At 41.5% G+C, this 22,189-nt stretch overlaps 1 protein-coding gene across 1 annotated transcript in view; it reads left to right on the forward strand.

Moving 5' to 3' along the window:
- The window catches only part of LOC144790677 (cytochrome P450 2J2-like), a 133,622-nt gene that overhangs the window by 106,563 nt on the left and 4,870 nt on the right, over nt 1-22,189 (forward strand). Inside the window, exons 7-8 of the mRNA XM_078665402.1 lie at nt 648-835; nt 17,454-17,595. Of these exons, the coding sequence (XP_078521528.1) occupies nt 648-835; nt 17,454-17,595 (330 nt within the window). The remainder of the gene's footprint in view (nt 1-647; nt 836-17,453; nt 17,596-22,189) is intronic.

Consider the following 22,189-nt stretch of genomic DNA (forward strand, 5'->3'; position numbering starts at 1 on the left):
TTCCGATGTAACGGAATGCGTTGTAATAATCCGCGATATAGTGACACCAATCCGTTTTGTGCTTGTTCCTGGGACAATGTGTGATGGCTCAAGGCCACAGCTACCCAGGGCTGAGCTACTGTTTTGCGAAAACAAGCCTGACTGGCCTCAAGATGGGTTGGTGAGTTTATTGCACAGTGAGGCTGGAGAAAACCACACCACGTAATACACTGCTTTCCTCACACTCTTGTATTGAAACTATTCCTTTTTTCAAAAACCTAAATAAAGTGCTCTCTGACCCACGGCCGTATCTGCACTATAAAAAACTATAAATAAATACATAAAGATTTGGAGACATTGGCAAATGTTTAAAATTCTGATAAACAGTTCATTTCACCTTCCTATAGCCATACATTTTCTTAAGAACATTTATGTCATTACACCTAGTAAAAGCATAGAACACTATAATAAGTAGTGTGAATCATTGAGTGAAAGGATGGGTAGAGCATGCTGCTCTATAGCCAACTGGATAAATCATTATAACTTGTTTGAGTTTTTTGTCGGACCTACCATGAATTTTCCCAAAGTGCTACATGTGAGTTTGGCTCAAATTAAAGAAATAATTATAATTAGTTTTCAGACAGTCAAGTATATTTGTCTGTCCGCAGAGAAAGTCCAGAAGGAATTGGATGCTGTCCTTGGAGAGGTGGAGACAATTCAATATGAGGACCGGAAGAGGCTTCCATACACCAATGCTGTGATTCATGAAATTCAACGCCTAAGCAATATTCAATCAGTTGGTGCCAGTAGGCAGCTTTTGAAGGACACTTCTTTGGAAGGATTTCACCTGAAGAAGGTACAAACAAACTGCTATTTTGAATTACAGTTCTTAATACTGCAGGGGTTAACTGTGATGCTGGCTGAGCAGCTGCCCTATTTCTCCAATTACACAAGTAATTCTCCTCCCTAAATTCAGTCCTTTACAGTTTTGAGTGCACCTGGTATGTGAGATGATTTGTGAGGCATGCCTGAGTCCTCAGAGATTTCAGAATGTGACTAATTATAGGATTGAAAGAATTGAGACACTGGTTTTGAGCAACCTGAACATGGACAGTATGGCTCCAAACCCAGAAGAATATCAGGCATGTATCACTTGGACACAGGAAGTTGGGACATTTCTCTTGTTTGATGGTATGTAAACAACTGGTCATTGTACATCTCATTATCCTAACTCTGTGGCTATACAGCTAGAGCTGCCGACCTTGAAACCGGTGAACAAAGTTCAAGTCCTTTGTCGACTCAACATCAACATGGGCACTCCAACATGTTCACTCAACATGTCAGAATGTTTTACTGACATGCATGATCCTGATATTTGAAAACCCAGAAAATATGTCATGATTTGAAATTTCTCGTGTGTTAGTTGTTCATAACACTGTGATGAGGCTGCACTAGAACACTGGGGAATCAATAGGCAGGACGGACTTTTTTTACTCTTGTTGGAACTACATGTTTCACTCAGCATAGCAAGCTTTTTTTTACATGAATGAGGATGATATCTGTGAATTTATAGAAATGTGTCCTCATTTTAACTTTCTAGTGCACTAATCATACATTCTCTGAAAAAATAAACGCGCTCACTTTGTTAATTTCTGAAAAAATGGTTTCAGCTGTACAGCTCTGATTCCATTAGGATGTCATACAAATGTGCCATGCTTTGCCATCATTACAGAAGGTTAGCATTCTAGTTGTTCATTAGAACACTGTAGTGAAACTGCAATAGAACACTGCACAATCAAATTACTTTTGGTGGTGAAGCTAGACATACACATTTCATCTAGAATGTCAGACTTTTTTTGTGGACGATAGGGTGAGCTTATATAAAATGTGTTCTCTTTTTAGCTTCTGGAGCACATTCCATAACCTGTACGAGAACATCATGAAAAATATATTTTTTTCTTAAACATGGTGTCAAGCTGGTCTTTTAGGTGATGCTTGGAGGGTCTTCTTGATTCATAGATACAGCCCTCTATCTCCAGAAGCAGTACCAGATGTCAGGTTTATAACTGGAAGTCTTGCAAGGGTCCAGAAAATAAATCCATCAGGAGGGGAAAAATCTCCACACCAGAAAAAAAATACAGCTGGCCAGCCCAAACAGAAAGGCAAAAGTAGGAGAGCAGCAGGAACTGGAGTAGACGGAGAGTCTGCTAGGTCCGGTGAAAGAGCAACAATAACAATAGAGCAACGATAGAGAAGTGATTGCAACGCAACTGGAACTAAAATGGACCCTCCATATATAGAGACAATGGTTCAGCCATTTTGAATTGGGAAGTAAATAAAATAGAAAATAATTAAGTTACAAATAATTATGCATTACTGTGAAATATCCAGCTTCTAATGTCACTAAAATACAAACTCTAAGGATAAAAGTAAGCATAAATGTTTTCTCTTGCATACGGTGAATCCCTAAGTAGAGAGATTGCCTCACAATTCCCTGTGTGCACTAGTGCGTCGTGGAATCTAAAGATGACATCAGCTACAGACACCATTGTATTCTGTGCAAGAACTAGGAGGAGAAGCGATGGGAGGCAGAAGTGCGGAAATCCATGTCTGGCGTCGCCCACGTCTCATTGATCCTCTGCATGCTGTAGGTAAGGCCAAACCCCCTTCACAGGCTACATCAAATTCCAGCAAAGGATTAGTATTTTTTGAAGGGTAAAATCACCTTAGAACACAACACAGATGGCATCACCAGAAAGAGGACCTGAGAAGATAAGTCCTATCTAAGCTCTGTGATTCCGTCCTCGCCAAGGTTCATAATGGTATCCACAGTGGCTGGAATTGATGTCTTGCATGGTTGAGAGCATTATGAAGGTGAAAATAGCAACATCAAATGCAGAGGAGCCGGTCCAAGCATGATTCACTGAGCTATGACAAACAATGCTTTGGGGCCTCACCAAGATGGTCACCAAACGGGTTGATAAAGCCGCTAAAGTGTATTGGGAAGAAGAGAAGCTCAGGAGCACTTAAGTCAGAAAGAATGCTGTCTCTCCGCACCTCGTAGTAGTACCATCGCCAAGGGGGCATATTGAGGTGGAATTCCACCGCCAAACTGGTAGAACGTATGGGGCCTCTACCTATTGACATGAATAGATATGTGGCCATGGGGGCTGAGGGGTTGTGCTTGAGAAACAACTGAGGCCTTGCAAACTCAAAAAGAGACTGGGAAGTGCTATTGTAGATCTCCGAAGGCCCTTGGAGCATATCATCAACAATCAAAGACTCTGTCCATGGCCGACTCCCAACCCTCACAGGCCTTTGAAACCTTGTTGTCCCAAGCTCAGATTAAATATGTTATTTCCAATGGGCAAGACATACATCTCTGCTGAAAACCCATTCACTGGTTTTTGTAGGCTGTTGAATGAAGGGTATGGCCGTTCAGTTGCTTTCAAGCAATCTGGCTTCCTCAAGCATAAAAAGACATTAGCAAATGCTAAGAGAAGACCACAAAGCGGAGACAACAAAAAGTGTGCCACATATGTTGTGAAGAATATGTCAGCTCCTGGTATTCTCTAAAATAAAACTATAATTTTATTTTGATTACCCCTGTGCTGCCATGAGGTCTCTAATGGTGGAGGACAATAAATCAAAGATGTAAAAACCAGTGACCATAAAGGGCATGTTGCATCCCAAAATCTGATTGTGCCCAATCTCAGACTGGTCTGGACCCTAAGGAGCCCCAAAAATCAAAAATAGCTGTGTGTAGCTCTCCAGTGTCCAACTAATACCTACAAATACTGCAACACTTCAATAAATCACTCTCCGAGCTGGATCATTTGTAACAAACAATAGAACTTTGTGTTGATTGATTGGAAAGTAGCTTACAGGAAACAGCTGCATGGAAGAGATGAACAGGAGCTTCAACTGGACCCACTTATTATTCTGAACTTCCCAACAAGAGAAGAACCTCTCTCCTGATGTTTGGCCATGGGCCCATTTTTTTCACATCAAAGAAAGAATCATCACTGAAGTTAGAATACAAAATTCTGGTCCACTTTAGAAACTTTGACATGATAATGTTCTTCTAAATTGTTTCATCATACACGTTGGTGAGAAGAAGAGACTTTAGAGAAATTGTTCATTACCTGCAGGACAGAGACGATTCCTTACCAGTAAGGCTACTCTTTTAGCTTGCACTTCACTATCAATGGAAAACGCTTAGCAACTAAAGACATGCGTGAAGCTCTGGACCTACCGAGTTCAAGGGAGCCGACACACAAGTAATTTCATGTGCGCCATTCCACTCTTGTTTCTCCTGGTATGGCGCACACAGACATCGAATAAAGAATGCATAGATACCAACCGAACCCATAGACAACCGAAGACAACAAGGAAAAAAAAATCCTCAGAAGAGGCTGTTTGGACTTTTACTACAGGCCAATTCGCAGAAAAGGCCCCTTTGCGACCGGTATTTTGCCATTTGGGATGCATCAACCCAAAAGCAATTTGCAAAATAGGTAATCACAGATTTTGCGATTACCCATTTTGGGAATGCAGTTAGGCAATTGCAAATAGCGATTCCCTAAATGTGATGCATTATGCACTCGCAAATTGCATTATCGCAATTTGGAAATGCAAATTACCATCAACTTCAAGTTGATGGTAATTTGCAATTCCTTTGAAAAATGCAAAAAAAAATTTTTTCAAAGTGCATTGTGGTGCATACACGTCCTTAGGGCATATTTGTGCACCACATGTGCATACTTACCTTCTTCGGGGGTGCATCAGGGTGGCCTTTTGGCCCCCCTGCACCCTTGAAATTGCATGCACAATTTGTGAGTACCTACTTGGTAGTCGCAAATTGCGAGTGCAATTCCCATTCATTCCTATGTGCCTCTAGGCCCATAAGGGTGAACGGGAAGCCATTCCTTAAGAGGGAATCACAATTTGCGATTCGCTATTAAGTAATATGTAAGAATCTCAAATGTTTTGCGAAACCTACATGCATAGGTAATTGCGACTCCTTAATAGCGATTCCTTAATAATCGCTATTAAGGACTCACAATTCCTACCTTTGATGCATGTGCTCCATAGTGAGATCTTAAGGATTTTTGGGGCTCAGGAAAGACATAATTTAGGATGCCCCTGTTCAGAAGAACGTTGAATATATTACTCATTTTCAAGTAAACTAAGCACTCATGAGTGGTGAGTTTGAGAGAGTTCAGGTGAATACTGGGTATTTTTAACAAACGGCCAGTATTTTGCATCTTAAGAAAACCTACCTGCACAGCTCTACTGTAAAAAAACAGGCTGTGATTTCAACAACATATTATCATATTAAACTAATAGAATAGAAGTGTGAGTTTATTTTATGACAGGCTTGAACATTCAAACAGCAAGCACTAAACTCATAATGAGCAATTAAAATGTTGTTCTGCCAGCAAAGTAAATACATTAAACAACATAAACGGTCAAAATGTCAAACTGCAAGTTACAGGTTAATAAAAGGACTACTATATCACATCATCAAAAAGTAAAGGGAATGCAAATGAGATAATACGTCAAGTAGGGGATGTTGAAAAGGTCTGTTGAGTCCCTACTTAATTGTCAAAGGAAAGGGTGACTCCTCCTAGTAGACAAGTTGATAACCTACACAGAATAGTACAAAAGGAAGGTGCTTAGTGTCTCCTTAAGTGGGTCCCACTAAGGAGGAAAAACACAAAAGAGTAAAAAAGATCGTCTTGCCAATATGTGCACATCTTGATTGAAAATAGATATTAACACTGAAGTTAGTAGCAACGCACCAAACATACCTCCTGACATCATGGACGAGGAAAGAGTCAAGCAGGAATTTCCAGGAGTATTAGCAGAAGCTCTAACTGTTAGTAGAAACAAGCATTTTCAATGCAATAGGTCTCACATTAATGCAAGTTTGAGCTATTGGCATTGTAAATGACAATGCCTTTTATTTATGTTTTGGATTTTAAAACATAACTACAAGGCATCGTCATTTACAACACGAATAGCTGAAACTCTCACAAATGCAAGATCTATTGTATTGCAATAAAGGGCTTTCTCGCCCACTTGTTAGATATCAGAAATATCAGAGGAAGAGACCTTCCTGCAACATCATACAAAGTAGTGATAAATAGTGCAGTGAAGAAGATGTGTAAGTGTTGTAAATTACACAGACAAATGGCAAAATGAGAGTTACATATGATCTAAGCTACAAACACTAACAAAGTGCTCCAACACCTTTCGCTCTGTGATTACACTGTCATGACTCAGGAGGAAGAGCAGCAGGGGTGCTGTTTACTACCCTCTCCGTGATTTGAGTGTGCAGTGTGGCATTGCGTAATGTCATTGCAATCTTTGGCCTAAAAAAAAATTCTCCAGCAGTAGTAGGGCCCTGGCTTCACCTCCTGGTGCAGGGCGGGTTGTGCTTTATGGAAGGCATGGAGGGAGGGAGGGATGGTCTCAGCTGCAGTTCCCGCCTCGTACAGTGCTCCTGCTATTACTAGTGAGCGAGAAGCACTGAGGTGGTTGTATTGGTATTGGTGGTGGTACTGGTATTGGTGGTGGTGGTATTTGTGGTGGTGGTATTGGTATTGGTGGTGTGGTATGGGTATTGGTGGTGGTGGTATTGGTATTGGTGGGGGTACTGGTATTGGTGGTGGTATTGGTATTGGTGGTGGTGGTATTTGTGGTGATATTGGTGGTGGTGGTATTGTGGTAGTATTGGTGATGGTGATGGTATTGGTGGCGGTGATATTTGCTGGTGGTATTGGTGGTGGTATTGGTATTAGTGGTATTGGTGGTGGTGGTATTGGTGGTGGTGGTACTGGTGGTGGCATTGGTGGTGGTGATATTGGTGGTGGTGATATTGGTGGTGGTGGTGGTATTAGCGGTGGTGGTATTGGTGGTGGTGGTGGTATTAGTGGTGGTATTGATATTGGTGGTCGTATTGTTGGTAGTGGAATTTTTATTGGTGGTTGTGGTATTGGTGGTGCTAGTATTGGTGGGCGGTGGTATTGGTGGAGCTGGTATTGGATTGGTGGGGGTGGTATTGGTGGTGCTATTGGTGGTGGTATTGTTGGTGGTGGTATTGGTGGCAGTGTATTGGTGGTATTGGTGGTGGTGGTGGTGGTAATGGTGGTGGTATTGGTGGTGGTATTGGTGGTGGTGGTATTGATTGTGATGGTATTGGTGACGGTGGTGGTATTGGAATTGGTGGTGGGGGTGGTGTTGGTGGTATTGGTGGTGGTGGTATTGGTGGTGGTGGTAGTAGTGGTATTGGTGGTGGTGGTATTGGTGGTGGTGGTGGAGGTATTGGTGGTGGTGCTATTGGTGGTGGTGTTATTGGTGGTGGTGGTGATATTGGTATTGGTGGTGGTGGTATTAGTGGTGTTGCAACTGGTATTGGCGGTGGTGGTATTGGTGGTGGTGGTATTGGTGGTATTAGTGGTACTAGTGGTAGTGGTATTGGTGGTGGTATTGGTGGCGGTGGTATTGATGGTGGTGGTATTGATGGTGGTATTGGTGATATTGTGGTGGTATTGGTGATGGTGGTGGTGTTGAGTGCAGTGGCATTGGTGGTGGTATTGGTGGTGGTGGTATTGGTGGGGGTATTGGTGGTGGTATTGGTGGTGGTGTTATTGGTGGTGGTGGTGGTATTAGTGGTCGTATTGGTATTAGTGGTATTAGTGGTGGTATTGGTGGCGGTGGTGGAGGTGGTGGTATTGGTGGCAGTAGTATTGATGGTAGTGGCATTGGTGGTGGTGGTAACAGACACAAGATAATGCGGGTTAAAGTGATTGAAATCAGGTGCCCTTGTTACCGGGGCGACCATGCTGCACAAAGAAACACAAGCCATTGCAGCTGAAGCAGCGCATTTCCGGGCCTGCAGTAAGAGAAACTCAATAAAGTAAATTGTGCTTACAGACTAAATAACAGATCCAGTGAAACAGCTGAAGTAAAAGGGCAAGTCGCCATGGGAGGGTACAAATGAAGACAAGGCCGTACTAAAGAGGGACTAACAAGCCTGTTAATGAATCCAAAGGCAGCATTTACGAAAGACAATGACACAAGCCAATGAAAAATATGGGTGGAGATTGGGCGCTGCTTCCCTCCCATACTTACTACAGCAGTCTCGCAGAGCTAGTAGTGCATGCAAAGACAAAGAATGAGATGAAAAATAAGGGAACTAATGAGTTGTGATGCATCGTCACTAGTTAATGGGTCTTTATATATGATTCAAACAGGTACTGATATCTTAGGAAAAAACTCAACTTTAACTAGGATTCAGGAGTTTTTTAAGCATTTTATGGAGAGACCAACATTCATTAAAATGGGTGATCTGTTAGGCTTCTGCATGCCCTTTTCTGAAAGTCAGAGCATCAGTTTGGAACACAAAGAAACCGAAACTGGCTGCTTAGCCAAGCACTAAATTCCACAATCCCACCACTGACCCTCATGCCCGACACTCCACATGGCTCGCTGAACACCACTCTAGGTGACCATGAGCATTGAAAAGCAGTGAGGTCTAGGTGGCAAGAGTGCCTAACCATGCCCTGAGTGTGGTGTCCATCAAGATGCTACTTCACAGCTCGAACAGTTCCCCATCACCGTCTGAAAGTATGCCGTCTCTAGCAGACACAATAGCTGTTACACAGTTTAGTCATCCACAAAATGAGACTTGACTGAAAGCCCATTCAAGCAATTGGAAAACATCTGAAATACATGAAAGCATTTGATTAAAGAGGGCTGACCCAAAGCCCACTCTGTCTCTTTAATTCTTTACTCTTTTTTCATCTATTGATGTCAAGCGATGTTGCTGCGGCCAATTAAGGTTTGCGTGTGGGTAGACTAAAACAATGCAACTTGAATGGTGAAACAAAAAAATGCTACAGTGTTTTGAGTAATGGGCTATTTCCTACAGACTGCACACTCAGTTATTTCAGAACACACAATAGAGAACAACACTGTCTTTTGGAGATAAATGTGTCCGGAGCCTATATCAATACACAGGACAATATTGACCATGGTACTTGATCCACAACAGCTGAAAGCATACAGCTGACACATCAAAAATTAATAGAATTATCTGCATTATAATGGCAAATCCTAACACTGTTGTATAGTGTTCAACTTACATTATGAAGCCAATCACCAAGATGCGAACAACCCTGGCATGGAATTAGAAGGACCATGCTTTTCACAGGCCTACCTTCACCTCAAGCCAACCTCTTACCCACAACCAAATCGCTTTTTAGCACATTTACTTGTCCAAAAATGCACCATACACCAATCCATAACCTTTGTTTTTCAGATTTTCGGCCACAATACATGGAGGTTACTGTTGTGAACAAACATCCTACACTGGGGGGTATTGACTTGCCTGAGTGGTACAGTGAGCAAAGGACCCACATCAGGGCATATGTAAATGTAAATGTAAATGTAAATGTAGGTGTACTTATATAGCGCAAACCTGTCACCCAAAGGGCATCCTGGCGCTTGCTTAGGGAACCCGTCCTGGTATTCCCCTGTGAGAAACCCCGGCAGGGTGTCCACAAGGTGAAAGCCAGGCATCCCGCCGCGAGGGGCCGTAGTGGAGATTAAGCAAGCTATTGCCCAGAGTTGCAGAGTGTGACCCCGTGATTCGAGTAGGCACCAGAGCGAGAATTATCGAGTCCGTGGAATTTTTGAGCCCGAGACCCGCCGAGGCGGGGAATCGAACCCTGGTCCACGGTCGATCTCAGCTTTCGGGTCTGCCGCCTCTAACCACTGAGCCACGCTTCTCCATGGCCACTTATGGTGATTCATCAAACACACAAAAGGTGATGGGATGATGATTCCAATAAGACTAACGACTGGTAATTGCTTGGGGTAGCATTCCAACTCATCCTTCTTTTGCTCACCATGTCACCTCATATCAGATCAGGGTATATGCAAATTAGGCTTGACCGTGCTCCATTAGTAACAGTCCAGCCCGATCTGCAAAGCCAGGCCCTCTCCGAAACAGTACTCAAGCAACTCAAGACCAGTTTTGCCCTGATTGGGACTCTTCAGTTGGGTGTAACTTACTTCAAGTGGCACAGTCTGGGCATACCCATGGCCACTTAGGGTAGTACATCAAAAACACAAAAGTTAGACAAATTGATTGCATTTCTACCATCATCTTTTGTGTATTTGGTGCACTGTCCTTTGTGGCAAGGGTATGCCCAGACGTAGGTTCTGTTTTCAATATGCCACAGGAAGCAAAGTACAGCAGGTTGATGAGCCATTATTAGTGTGAAACGATTCCTAGGTTGCTTGTGTTTTGGTTTGGTGAGGACCTGGCCTGGCAGTTCAGGCTGGAGTGTTCCCATGAGGAGCAGGGACAAGTCTGATTTTCACATGGCTGGTCCAAACTGAGACGGCATGGTGAGCAAAAGAACGATGGGTTGGGTTGCTATCCTTAGCGATTGCCAGTGTTTAGACAAATTGTAAGCATTTCTCCCATCCTCTTTTGTGTGTTTGAAGTGCCGCCCTTAGTGGCAAGGGTGTGCCCAGATGTGGGTTGTGTGTTCATTGTGCCACAGGAACCAATCTATACCTGGCTGATGATCCCTTATTATCGTGAAATTAGTCCTAGGCTCAGTTTCGACCAGGCGTGGCAGTTCAGGTTGGACTTTTCCCATGAGGAGCAGGGTCAAGGCTGATTTGCATGTGGCTGGGTCCAAACTGAGGTGGCATGGTGAGCAAAAGAACGATGGGTTAGGTTGCTACCTCAAAGGATTGCCAGGGGTTAAACAAACTACCAGCATTCCTCTCATCACCTTTTGTGTGTTTAGGTATCACTGTCTTGCATTATGATATTGGCTATTTGATGCATCATTCCGCCTTGCAGGAAGTGCTTACATTGAAATGCATGATGGTCTATTTTACAGCTCAAAACTACACTTACTAAACACACTGTATTGCATTCTGCCATTATATCCAATATGCATTCTATCCAGAAAGCAATCCTAACTGCATTTGTGCATGCAACGCATGACAACGATATTTATGAGTGCTTGTGTTTACCTGCATTTCAATGTGAAAGCTAGACCTATTAGAGTTGTCAATGCTTTTTGTAAAGGGAAGCACTGTCTGCGCATGCATCATGTGCACCGAGTGTTGCTGTGTACTAGTGTAAACCTGGCTGTGCATCCCATTTATAGCTACAAAAATAAAGGGAGGTTGATGGCCGTTGGAAGAATAATTTTTTGTTGGAGGTCTCGTTGATTATGAACTTTGAGTGAGGAAAAAACCGGCAGGCTGTCTTGGAGTTTCCTAAGTGTTTGGCTTTTCCAAGGGTTTAAATTCTACTCTAGTTTACGCACCTTTTTTACCTTAACTCTAGAAACATGGGGCAGATTTACAAGCCCCTTGCACCTCTTTTATGCCACCGTTGCGTCACTTTTGTGACGCAGCGGTGGTGCAAATCCAGCGCCATGGTGTGGGGTACTTACAACGTGACGCATCTGGGAGATGCGTCACGTTGTAAAACCCTGCGCCACAAGAAGGCATTCCTGCACAGGGCTAGGCGTTCCTGTGCAGGAACGTCTCCTAAAAGTGTCTGAGTGAAATCTACAAGATTTCACTCAGTCACTTTTAGGGCCATGCTGCGTCAAAACCCTGCGCCTGCTTGAAGCAAGTTAGCAATAGGGCATCCCCGAGCCTTGCTGGAGCTGCGTCGCGCTTGCGATGCAACTCCAGCAAATTAATAGAAAAATTGCGCCTTGAGGTATTATTTTCTCTTGTTTAATCTTTTTGTCACAGGTCATATATATGTACAGTAATTAAAAAGAACATCAGAAAACGTGGTATTTTCGTTTATGAACTTTATATCATATCTGGAATCAATATATTTAATTCAACTGTTATATAAAACAGGCAACACAAAAGACACTACTACATTCAATATATTCTTAGTAGTGTGTTACACCGTTGGTACACTATGTATAAACCATATATATACATAGAATGCTACTGTAAGCACAGTCAGCTTAGTCCATCATTTTCTTTTTAACAAATCCTGTTGTTGGTGATTCCTAACCCAAAACGGTGCCTGGGCGTCGACGTTTCGGTCTTTACTGTATAAATCACACCAAGACCATCATCAGGACTAATGTTGCACAAAATATCTACAAAAAATATATACAATATGTACAATCAGTAACTATACAACCACATCCAAATGTCCAATATACTTCATCGTCTGCTGACATTAAACCATCACCACACCCAGTGTGACTGAATATATAGCAACCACCACCACACGGCATAATACTCACTGAGAAAATATATTTACTCCGAATTTTCCAGATCTCACTCTGGCTTCTCCACAAATGTAAGTCAAGTCCAACTATCGCCCTGAAGTAGGTGCAGAGACATAAAACGGCCAATCAGTGTAACTACAAACCATACCTATTCTACATATATGACATCGACATCAGTCCACTGCTTACCTCTATTTAAATCTGAGAGGATATCAAAAAACAATGCGAGTCCGCAGTTTAACTCCATGTACATAACGTATTATCTAGAAGACACAAGCAAGGGGGTCCGCCATCAGAATCCTGTATCGTTTTATCTTAACGTCTTCTAAAGCCTTAAAAACAGCGTTTCTACTTACTCGTATGCATCGCCATCGACGGGACCTATCCTCGTCACTTTCAGTTCGCGTCTGCTAACAAACGCGTGAGGTTGAATAACACTATTCCCGTGGAGTGTGCACATGCGCATAAGACCCCAAAATCGGTAAACACTGCCGTGGCCATATTGGAATGGTTGATCTACTCCGAAAACGTCCCTATATAACATATAGAGTCATGCAAATATACACGAACAACATACTCAGAATTACTAAATTAACACACCAAAACCTATACAACGATTAATTAAAAACTCTCTCACATTTCTCTCATCATAGTTTCATAATAATGCCATTCTAACCCAGCACTAACAAGCTAAATGCAGGCGTTCCTCACCTAAGGGGAACCCATAGAAGACCACTATTTATAGACTGTATACCAGACACATCATATTCATTGGTGCTCAATGCACACAACATTACAGGGAACAATCAAAGAGTTGCCAGACTGTGCCATTCCACATATTGATTTAATCCATGCTCAACTGTTCTACTTGTCCATATCCATTTGTTCTCTTTTAATGTCAGCAGACGATCCACATTGGTCCTTCTTTTTGAGCCCTTAACCACTTCCAGTACAAACCACTTCATATCTTTGGGACCATGCAAGTTCTGGATGTAATGGTCTACTAAAGGTGCTGTCAGTACCTTGCATCTGATTCGTGATTGGTGTTGTGATATTCTCTTTTTTATTTCCTGTGTGGTTTTACCAATATACATCAGACCACATGGACACTCAATGCAGTAAATGACATTCTTTGTCATACAGTTTGAATGATGTTGTAGCATCACTTGTTTACCATTCAGAATACAGGATTTAGTCATTGTAGTGGTGTCGCATACAGTACATTGTCCACAAGGATAGTGTCCCACAATAGGTGCCAATCCCCATTGATTCTGTATAGTATTCATACATGGTTCTCTGTATGTTTTAACCAAATGATCCCGTAAATGCCTGCCTCTCTTAAAAGCAAAACGGGGAAAACTCAATTGTGGTTCCACTTTCTGTACTAAGTGCCAGTTCTTGGATATAATCTTTTTAATTTGAGTTGACTCTGTTCCAAAAGTAGTGACACACGCTATTGTGTTTTCAGCTTTATCCTTTGCTTTATTCTCGTCCAAAAGTGCTGTCCGATCATAATACCAGGCCCGTTTAAGAGCCCGTTTGACCATTCTATGCGGATATTCTCTAGCACCTAGTTTCAATTGGAGGATTTTAGCCTCTCTAAAATAATCCTCTTTTCTAGTGCAATTACGTTTAATTCTTAAAAATTGGCCAAAAGGGAGGTTATCCCTTAAATTCCTGGGGTGATGACTTGAATATTTCAGCAAAGTGTTGCGAGATGTAGGTTTCGTGTATAAATTAACCACTAAACTACCATTGTCATTGATTACTTGTAGATCCAGAAAATTTATACAGTGATTGCTATGCTCAATAGTAAATTGCAAGTTATTATTTTGTTCATTGAGCCATGCATGGAATGATAGTAAATGATCTTCAGAGCCTTCCCAAATCAGACAAACATCGTCAATATACCTTAGGTACCGTTTGATATGTGTCTCAAAGGGGTTATTGTTGTGAATGATCTTATCCTCAAAATCTGCCACGTACAGGTTCGCTATGTCCGGGGCAAAAATTGCCCCCATTGCCACTCCTTTACGTTGGCCATAGAAGTCCTCCTTAAATGGGAAGTAGTTACGCTCAAGGGCTATTTTAGCACATTTAATGACAAATTCCACTGGTACTTGTGTGGGACGGGTCTGGGTTTCTAACACTTTCTCGAGAACTTTTAAAGCCTCGTTTTGAGGGATATTAGAGTATAAACTCTCAATATCCATGGTGACTAGAATATTTTTGTCTGGATCAAATGGCATTCCTTCCAGGGCATTTATTACACTAATGCTATCTTTAGTATAAGATTTAGTCAATGGCACAAAGGGTTTAATAAAGTAGTCTACATACTCCGCCAAGGGTTGTAATATCGACCCACACCCCGCCACAATGGGTCTTCCGGGGGGGTGCTCTGCGTTCTTGTGAATTTTGGGGAGTATGTAGAATGCCGGAATTGTAAACTCCTTCTTATTAAGGTAATCAAATTCTTTCTGGCTTAACCACATCCCCTCCAGGCCCTCTTTACTTGTTGCAAGTATTTCTTTCCTTATCAATTCTGTGGGATCTCCTCTCAGTTTGGTATAATGTAGGTCATTGTTCAGTTGGCGTAAAGCCTCCCTCTCATAGTCTGCCTTATCCTGTACTATTATACTGCCCCCTTTGTCAGCGGGTTTAATATAAATGTCATCACGCTTAGATAATGCATTTAATATCTCATGTTGTTCCTTACTGAAGTTATACTTTACAAACTTCCTCTTATCATTGAAAAGTTGGTCCAGCTCAACCAGAACTGTATTCTCGAACGTTAACAGCTCTTTGGGCATTAAGTTATTGGAAGGGTAAAACGTAGATGGACACCGTAAACCCGTCACATTGTGGGAGTCATTAAGGGTCGTAGTCTTATTAAAGAAATGTTTCAAACGCAACGTACGGAAAAACCTGTGTACTTCCATCTGCGTTGTAAAATGGTCATTCCTATTGGTGGGTACATACGACAAACCATAGCTCAGGAGTTCTAATTCTTGTCTTGTAAGCTCATGACTAGAGAGATTAAAAATAGGCACAACCTCCAGCATAGGATTCTCAACCTCATCTGCTACAGGTGTTTCCATATCTCTTACCACTCGTAATAATTGTTTCTTGTTTGTCGGAAGCCCGGGGTATATTGATTCCTGTATTGACCCCTGCGTCCTCCCCGTGTTCGTCCCCGTGGTGGAGTCTGACCCCTCCCTAAAAAATGGCCACGGCCTTGTCCTCTGTTAAAGCCTTGGTTGGAACCTCCTGCTCGGTTAGTACTATCATCTGAATTTGACGACGCTGTGTCAGAAAATGTTAGTTGTTTAGGAGCCCAATGTGTTTGACCTTGTTGGAAAAATTATTTCTTAAGATAGGGATAAGTGCGTTCCTTTGAATAATACTTTAAATCTTTTTGTAACTTCTCAGTTTTCTTCAGAATGTTGTTTTTTAAGAAATCAGCTATCTGTGTCTCTAACTTCTTTAGGAACTCCTCAGCATCAGTAACAGTTTGGTCTTCCCTAACTGGTTTTTCCAAATCTGCTATTTCTTGTTTGAGTTTATCGATATGCTTAAACGCAGTTTCAATTCCTAGCACCATCCAACTGCGCGAGCACTTGTTGGACACAAAGCTAAAACCCAACTTAAAGTCCTCGTCCTCAGTAAATATTGCCGGAATATTCCGTACCTGCAACCCAATAGGGATGATGTTATTGTTTAAACAGTCTGTGAGAAATTTTGCGTGTAACTCTGTTCTAATTAGTTTCTTCCGCAATCTTTCTAAATTGTTGCGAATTGTGGTCTGTTGTATGTTATGTGTGCTTGTGGTATTCTGAGGTCCCAGTAGGGACGGTCCGCCTGCTATTTTAGCAATGTATTCATCGCTATAAGTGAGAGTCTCATGTTCTGACATTTACAGTTTAAATATTCAAAAGTCGTGTACAAGCACACAGTGAAATACAATACTAATTACAAAATCCTACTCCTATACATAAAACATACACGAATATTAACAATGTTTTACAAGCACATAATTTGTGAGAAACATATAAATTTAGAAAAAAGTGCAAGCAGACAAACCTAAATAATTATGAAACCACTTTCCAAAAAAGGGGCCCTTGCAGAACTTGTCTGCGCCAATACAATTACTAGAAGAGGGCAACCCAATACTCCCCAAGGAACTGGGTAATGTAAATTAATAGAAAAATTGCGCCTTGAGGTATTATTTTCTCTTGTTGAATCTTTTTGTCACAGGTCATATATATGTACAGTAATTAAAAAGAACATCAGAAAACGTGGTATTTTCGTTTATGAACTTTATATCATATCTGGAATCAATATATTTAATTCAACTGTTATATAAAACAGGCAACACAAAAGACACTTCTACATTCAATATATTCTCAGTAGTGTGTTACACCGTTGGTACACTATGTATAAACCATATATATACATAGAATGCTACTGTAAGCACAGTCAGCTTAGTCCATCATTTTCTTTTTAACAAATCCTGTTGTTGGTGATTCCTAACCCAAAACGGTGCCTGGGCGTCGACGTTTCGGTCTTTACTGTATAAATCACACCAAGACCATCATCAGGACTAATGTTGCACAAAATATCTACAAAAAATATATACAATACTCCAGCAATGCGCCGCATTTCCGCCGGGGATGTGTCACGCATCTGCCCATCCAAACACCACGGTGCGCCACATTGTAAATGCGGGGCATCAGTGGTGGCGCACGGGTGGGCAGATGCGTCGCAACGCTTCTGGCACACCTCTGCTGATTAGCAGAGATGCGCCAGAAGTCGTAAATCTGACCCATAGTAAATACACCAAAGTGTAATTCCCAAAAAGTATTTGTTACAGTTTCATGCTTCATGACATAAACATAATGTAAGGTTATTGCATTCTTTGACATGGGCACTCAAAAGATTAAGAATGGAAACTAAACTAGAAGCAGATACGATTAGGATTAAAAAGAGGATCTTGGAGCTGAGGCTATTTTATATAGAGAAAAGGGGATTGGAATGTAATTAGTGTTTTTTTTACAAATCTATACTTGGGGTACATGTAAAGAAGACCATTTACTTTAGGTAAGTTTGAATAGGTCATATGAAATGTGAGTACCATGTGGCTGCTAACCAGTGCTCTGTTGTTGTTCCTTGCAGGGAACCATGGTTATATGTAATCTGTCCTCAGCTCTGTACGACCCTAATTACTGGGAGAAACCTCATCAGTTCAATCCGGGCCATTTCCTTGATAAAGAGGGCAACTTTGTGACCAGTGAGGCCTTCTTACCCTTTTCTGCAGGTAAGCCTTCACCAGGATTAAAGATGGCCTGTCAAAATGTATCATACGCAGGCATCCTTTAATGGCCTTTGTTATCGCCTGCATCATAAGTGTTCACAATGATATACATAATTAGCAACTAAATCATTAGGGGCCAGATGTATATAGATTGCATTTTGCTATTCCCTAATTGCGAATCACAAGGATTTGCATTCAAGAATGAGCAAAATGCAATGTATGAAGGTGTATAGTACACCTTTTGCGATTTCTAAGGGGTCGCGAATGACCTACCTCATGAATATTAATGAGGTAGGTGAAGTATCCTCGATAAGAATGAGTAGTCTCCACAGGAAATGGTATTAATAGGAGATTTATTGGGAAGCTGATAAGATCACCTGTTGAGCCCACGCCAACCGCTGCACTGGAATCACAGGAATGCCTAGGCATAGGATTCCACATTCCAGTGCATGCGGCGGAGTAAGCATATACAAGCACGAGAATACAACACATCCTCCTATCTAGAAAAGAAAAGAATTAACCACAACATAAAATTCATACAAGCAAACAATGAAAGAAAATTAGATAACAGTTTGATGACTAGCTATTAATGAAAGAAATTACGTAACAGTTTGATGATAGAAAATCATACACCAACATTGTAGTCTTTGTGCCAAGCAGGAGGTCTCCTCAGACGGGGAAAACTCATACCACGGGTGTGAGTGGGAACTGGCAGATGAGGATGAGAGAAAGCAGGACGGTGACATGAACTGGAAAAAGAAAATGAGGTCCCTGGTTGATTTGGAGGGAGGGAACTACTAAGGTGAGACGGAACTCTGACAACCTTGGAGAGGCTCCAAACATTTCCGTCAGACAACTCCACAACTTGCCTACCTACTCTAACTACTAATAACGGGTCAGAGAAATGTGATACACCAGATCTAAGAAAACCAGACTTTCTCACACGTACCCAATCACCAACCTTGCATGGATTGTTGGAAATTGCAGACACCACCGGAGCACAGCGTCTGACACGTTTACCATCTACTAGATCCCACATCCAGGGTTGGCTTAAGTTACATACACCCTTCCTCCCCCTCATTTTTTCAAAAGGAGACAGATCACCATCGGACTTAGGAGTATTCCGATAACTCCACAAAAGTTTCTTAACAGCCTCGTAGAAATTCTCACCATTGCATACAGCAAGTTGTAAACCCTCCTTGAGCACCCTGATCCACCTTTCTACCATGCCGTTACCTTGAGGATAATATACTGAAGAACGTTTGTGTAATATACCATGGTTGCTGCAAAAAGTTTTCATCTCTACAGAGGTGAACTGTGTGCCATTATCAGATAGGATGGAAGTAGGGAAACTTTCTTTTTCAAAGACTGATTTTAAAAAATCGATAACTACCCTAGAAGATACATGGGGTACAAATTTCACCTCTGGCCAACTGGAGAACTGGTCTATTAACACTATAGCATAAACCGGACTATGACCTAAAGACATCGGACCAGCAATATCTACCGAAACGCATTCCCAGGGTTTTGAAGGTCTCGAGACAGAATCATGTTGATATTTTATGGGTTTCTGTGATTTATCACTCACACAACATTCAACGCAAGATCTTACTTTTTCCTCAATCAACCTGTCGACCCCAGGCCACCAAAATTCACTCCTTATTCTCCTCTTCATGCTGGACATGCCCGGGTGACCCTCATGTGCCATGTCTAGAATGGTGTTCCTCAAACTGTGCGGCACAACCAAAAGCAAACCCCTCAATAAAAGTTCACCCTGGATGGATAATTCTTGAGCTACATGGAAGTACGGTAAGACATTGGGGGATAAACTGTTCTTGGAAGGCCAACCATTTTTGACAAACGACAGGACATCTAAGTAATCACGATCATTACCACAAGCCAAAACCCAATCATCTTCACGGATGCACCCATTGGAGACTTCGCAAATTGATACCACTTTGTCAGGATCATCATCAGGAGCAACATGATTATCATCTTCTACAGGTAATCTAGAAAGAAAGTCAGCAAGAACATTCTTTGCACCGGGAATATATTCAACAGAGAAATGAAAATCTTGTAACTTGTACTGCCATCTTGCAATTCTGGAAGTGGCTTTACTACATCCTTTGGTCGTAAAAAGATCTACAAGAGGACGATGGTCAGAGCGTACAACAAAATCTGTGCCGTATACATATCTGCGAAAGTACTCAATTCCCCACCAGCAAGCTAATGCTTCTTTTTCAAGAGTGGAATATTTCGTTTCAGCACCCCGTAACGGTCTTGATGCAAAAGCAATTGTGACCAGACCACCGTTTTGCTTCTGCATCAGAACCGCCCCAATGCCAACGTTGCTTGCATCTGTGACAATAAATGATTTACAATTGGTGTCAAACGGGGATAAGGCGGGAGCAGAAATAATACATTTTTTGATAAAATTAAATTGACATTTGCAATTGTCATCCCAAATAAATTGTTGTTGGTTTTTCATCAATCTACGTAAGTGAGAAGTTTTATCAGAGAAAGCAGGGATGAACCTGGCATAATACTCGGCTAAGCCGAGAAAGGATCTGAGCTGATCCTTGTTGACAGGTTCAGGTGCATTTTCTATAGCCTTAATTAAACTAAGTTTGGGAGAGATGCCCTCTTTACTGATGGAATGGCCCAGATAATCTACAGAGTTTTTTCCAAATTTGCACTTTTCCTTGGTCAGGGTAAGACCATTGTCTTGTAAAATGGACAGGACTTTAAACTAAATTTCAGAATGTTCACATTCGTCCTTGCCGAAAACCAAAATGTCGTCCTGAAAATATAATACATTAGAGACATTCTTAAACATGTTGTGCATTACTCGCTGAAACACTGAGGATGCGGACACTAACCCGAAGGGCATCCTTTTATATCTGTATGCACCCTCAGTGGTTATGAACGAAGTCAGATGCTTACTATCATCATGAAGAGCTATCTGATGGTATGCGTTAGATAAATCCAATGTGGTGAAGATAGATGCATCCTTAAGTTTAGAGAACATCTCTCCAATATTGGGTAGAGGATGTCTATCAACCCACACATTGGAATTTAAATCGCGCATATCCACACAAAGACGAATTTTCCCATTGCGTTTGTGGGCAACGACTACAGGCGAAAGCCACTCAGAGGATTCGATTTCCTCGATTACATTTAAATCGCATAATCTCTGAAGTTCTTCTTTAACAGATTCTCGTAAGGCTAAAGGTATGTTGCGTACTTTGTGTACCTTGGGAATGGCATTATGTTTAAGTATGATTTTGTGTTTAAAATTTTTAAGCAAACCCAAATTGGGGGAAAAGACCTGCGGAAAAAAAGTTTCCCATTTGTCGTCAGAGGTTACATCAACAGAATTAATGAAATCAGAATATCCCAAAACTTGATCAGGATGATTGGGATCTAATTTCATCATCAATTCTCTTTGTTGTGGCCAACCCAATAAGCATGACCCATCTTTGGCAACATATACTTTAGCATGTATTGATTTGCCCTTAAATGACAAAGTGGAGGGAAAGTACCCAAATACCTCAATGGGTTTTTTACCATATCCCCTTAATTTTATGTCAGAGGGAAATAAAGATATGACATCTGGAAATTCTTTTAACAACACATCATCCCCAATTAAGGTGTACTTAGCACCAGAGTCTGCCATGACTTTTATAGATTTGGATCCAATTTGGAGCATGCAGACAGGTGAGTCCTTTTTTTCTTCTCCAACTTCGTAGATGGTGCAAACATCATCGTATTCGTCGTCATCAATGTCCACCGGTTGGACCTCCGAGAATCTGGGACGTCTAGAATTAGGATTAGAATATTTTGATCTGTTGCGACTTTTGCACATTCTTGCGAAATGACCTCTAGACTTACAGTAGTTGCAAAATTGTCCTATGGCGGGACATCTCTTGTCTGTTGCCACGTGGCCTGGAACACCACATTTGAAACAAACCACCTCTTTTCTGAAATTTTGATGTGAGGTAGAAGGAAACATCGGTTTGTTGGAAGGAGATTCAGATGGATTTTTCTTGACATTTTGAACAACAGAGATATTGGGTTTTTCCAAAGAAGATTCTTTAGGCTTTTTTTCGGATAATTCTTTGATGCCTAATTTCATATCTTCAAATCGGTGTGCAATGTCAAGTGCCTTAGAGAGTGATAAATCTTTTGCATCGAGCAATTTCTCTTGGAGTTTCACATCAGAAACGTTATGTACAAGTTGGTCTCTTACCATTTGATCATGGAATTGTTGATAGTTGCACTTGGCAGCCAAAATCCTTAAATCCTTGACAAATGAATCAATTGGTTCAATGGGAAGTTGTTGTCTACTGAGAAATTTATGACGTGCCACGACTTCATTGACCTTTTTGATAAACTGTCTATCAAGCTGCATAATTGCATTTTCATAAACGTCGGCTTCTTCTTCGGAGGAATTGTCCAAAGTCAGGGGAGGAAGATGAGAAAGAACCTGTCTTCCTTCTGCGCCAAGTGAATGTTTAAGGATGGCGAGTTTGCGTTTGTCGGTATAATTCTCACCCCCAATGGCTTCTAGATATGCTTCAAAACCTTCACGCCACTG

The sequence above is a fragment of the Lissotriton helveticus genome, chromosome 11, assembly GCF_964261635.1.
Source record: "Lissotriton helveticus chromosome 11, aLisHel1.1, whole genome shotgun sequence".
Classification (NCBI taxonomy): domain Eukaryota; kingdom Metazoa; phylum Chordata; class Amphibia; order Caudata; family Salamandridae; genus Lissotriton; species Lissotriton helveticus.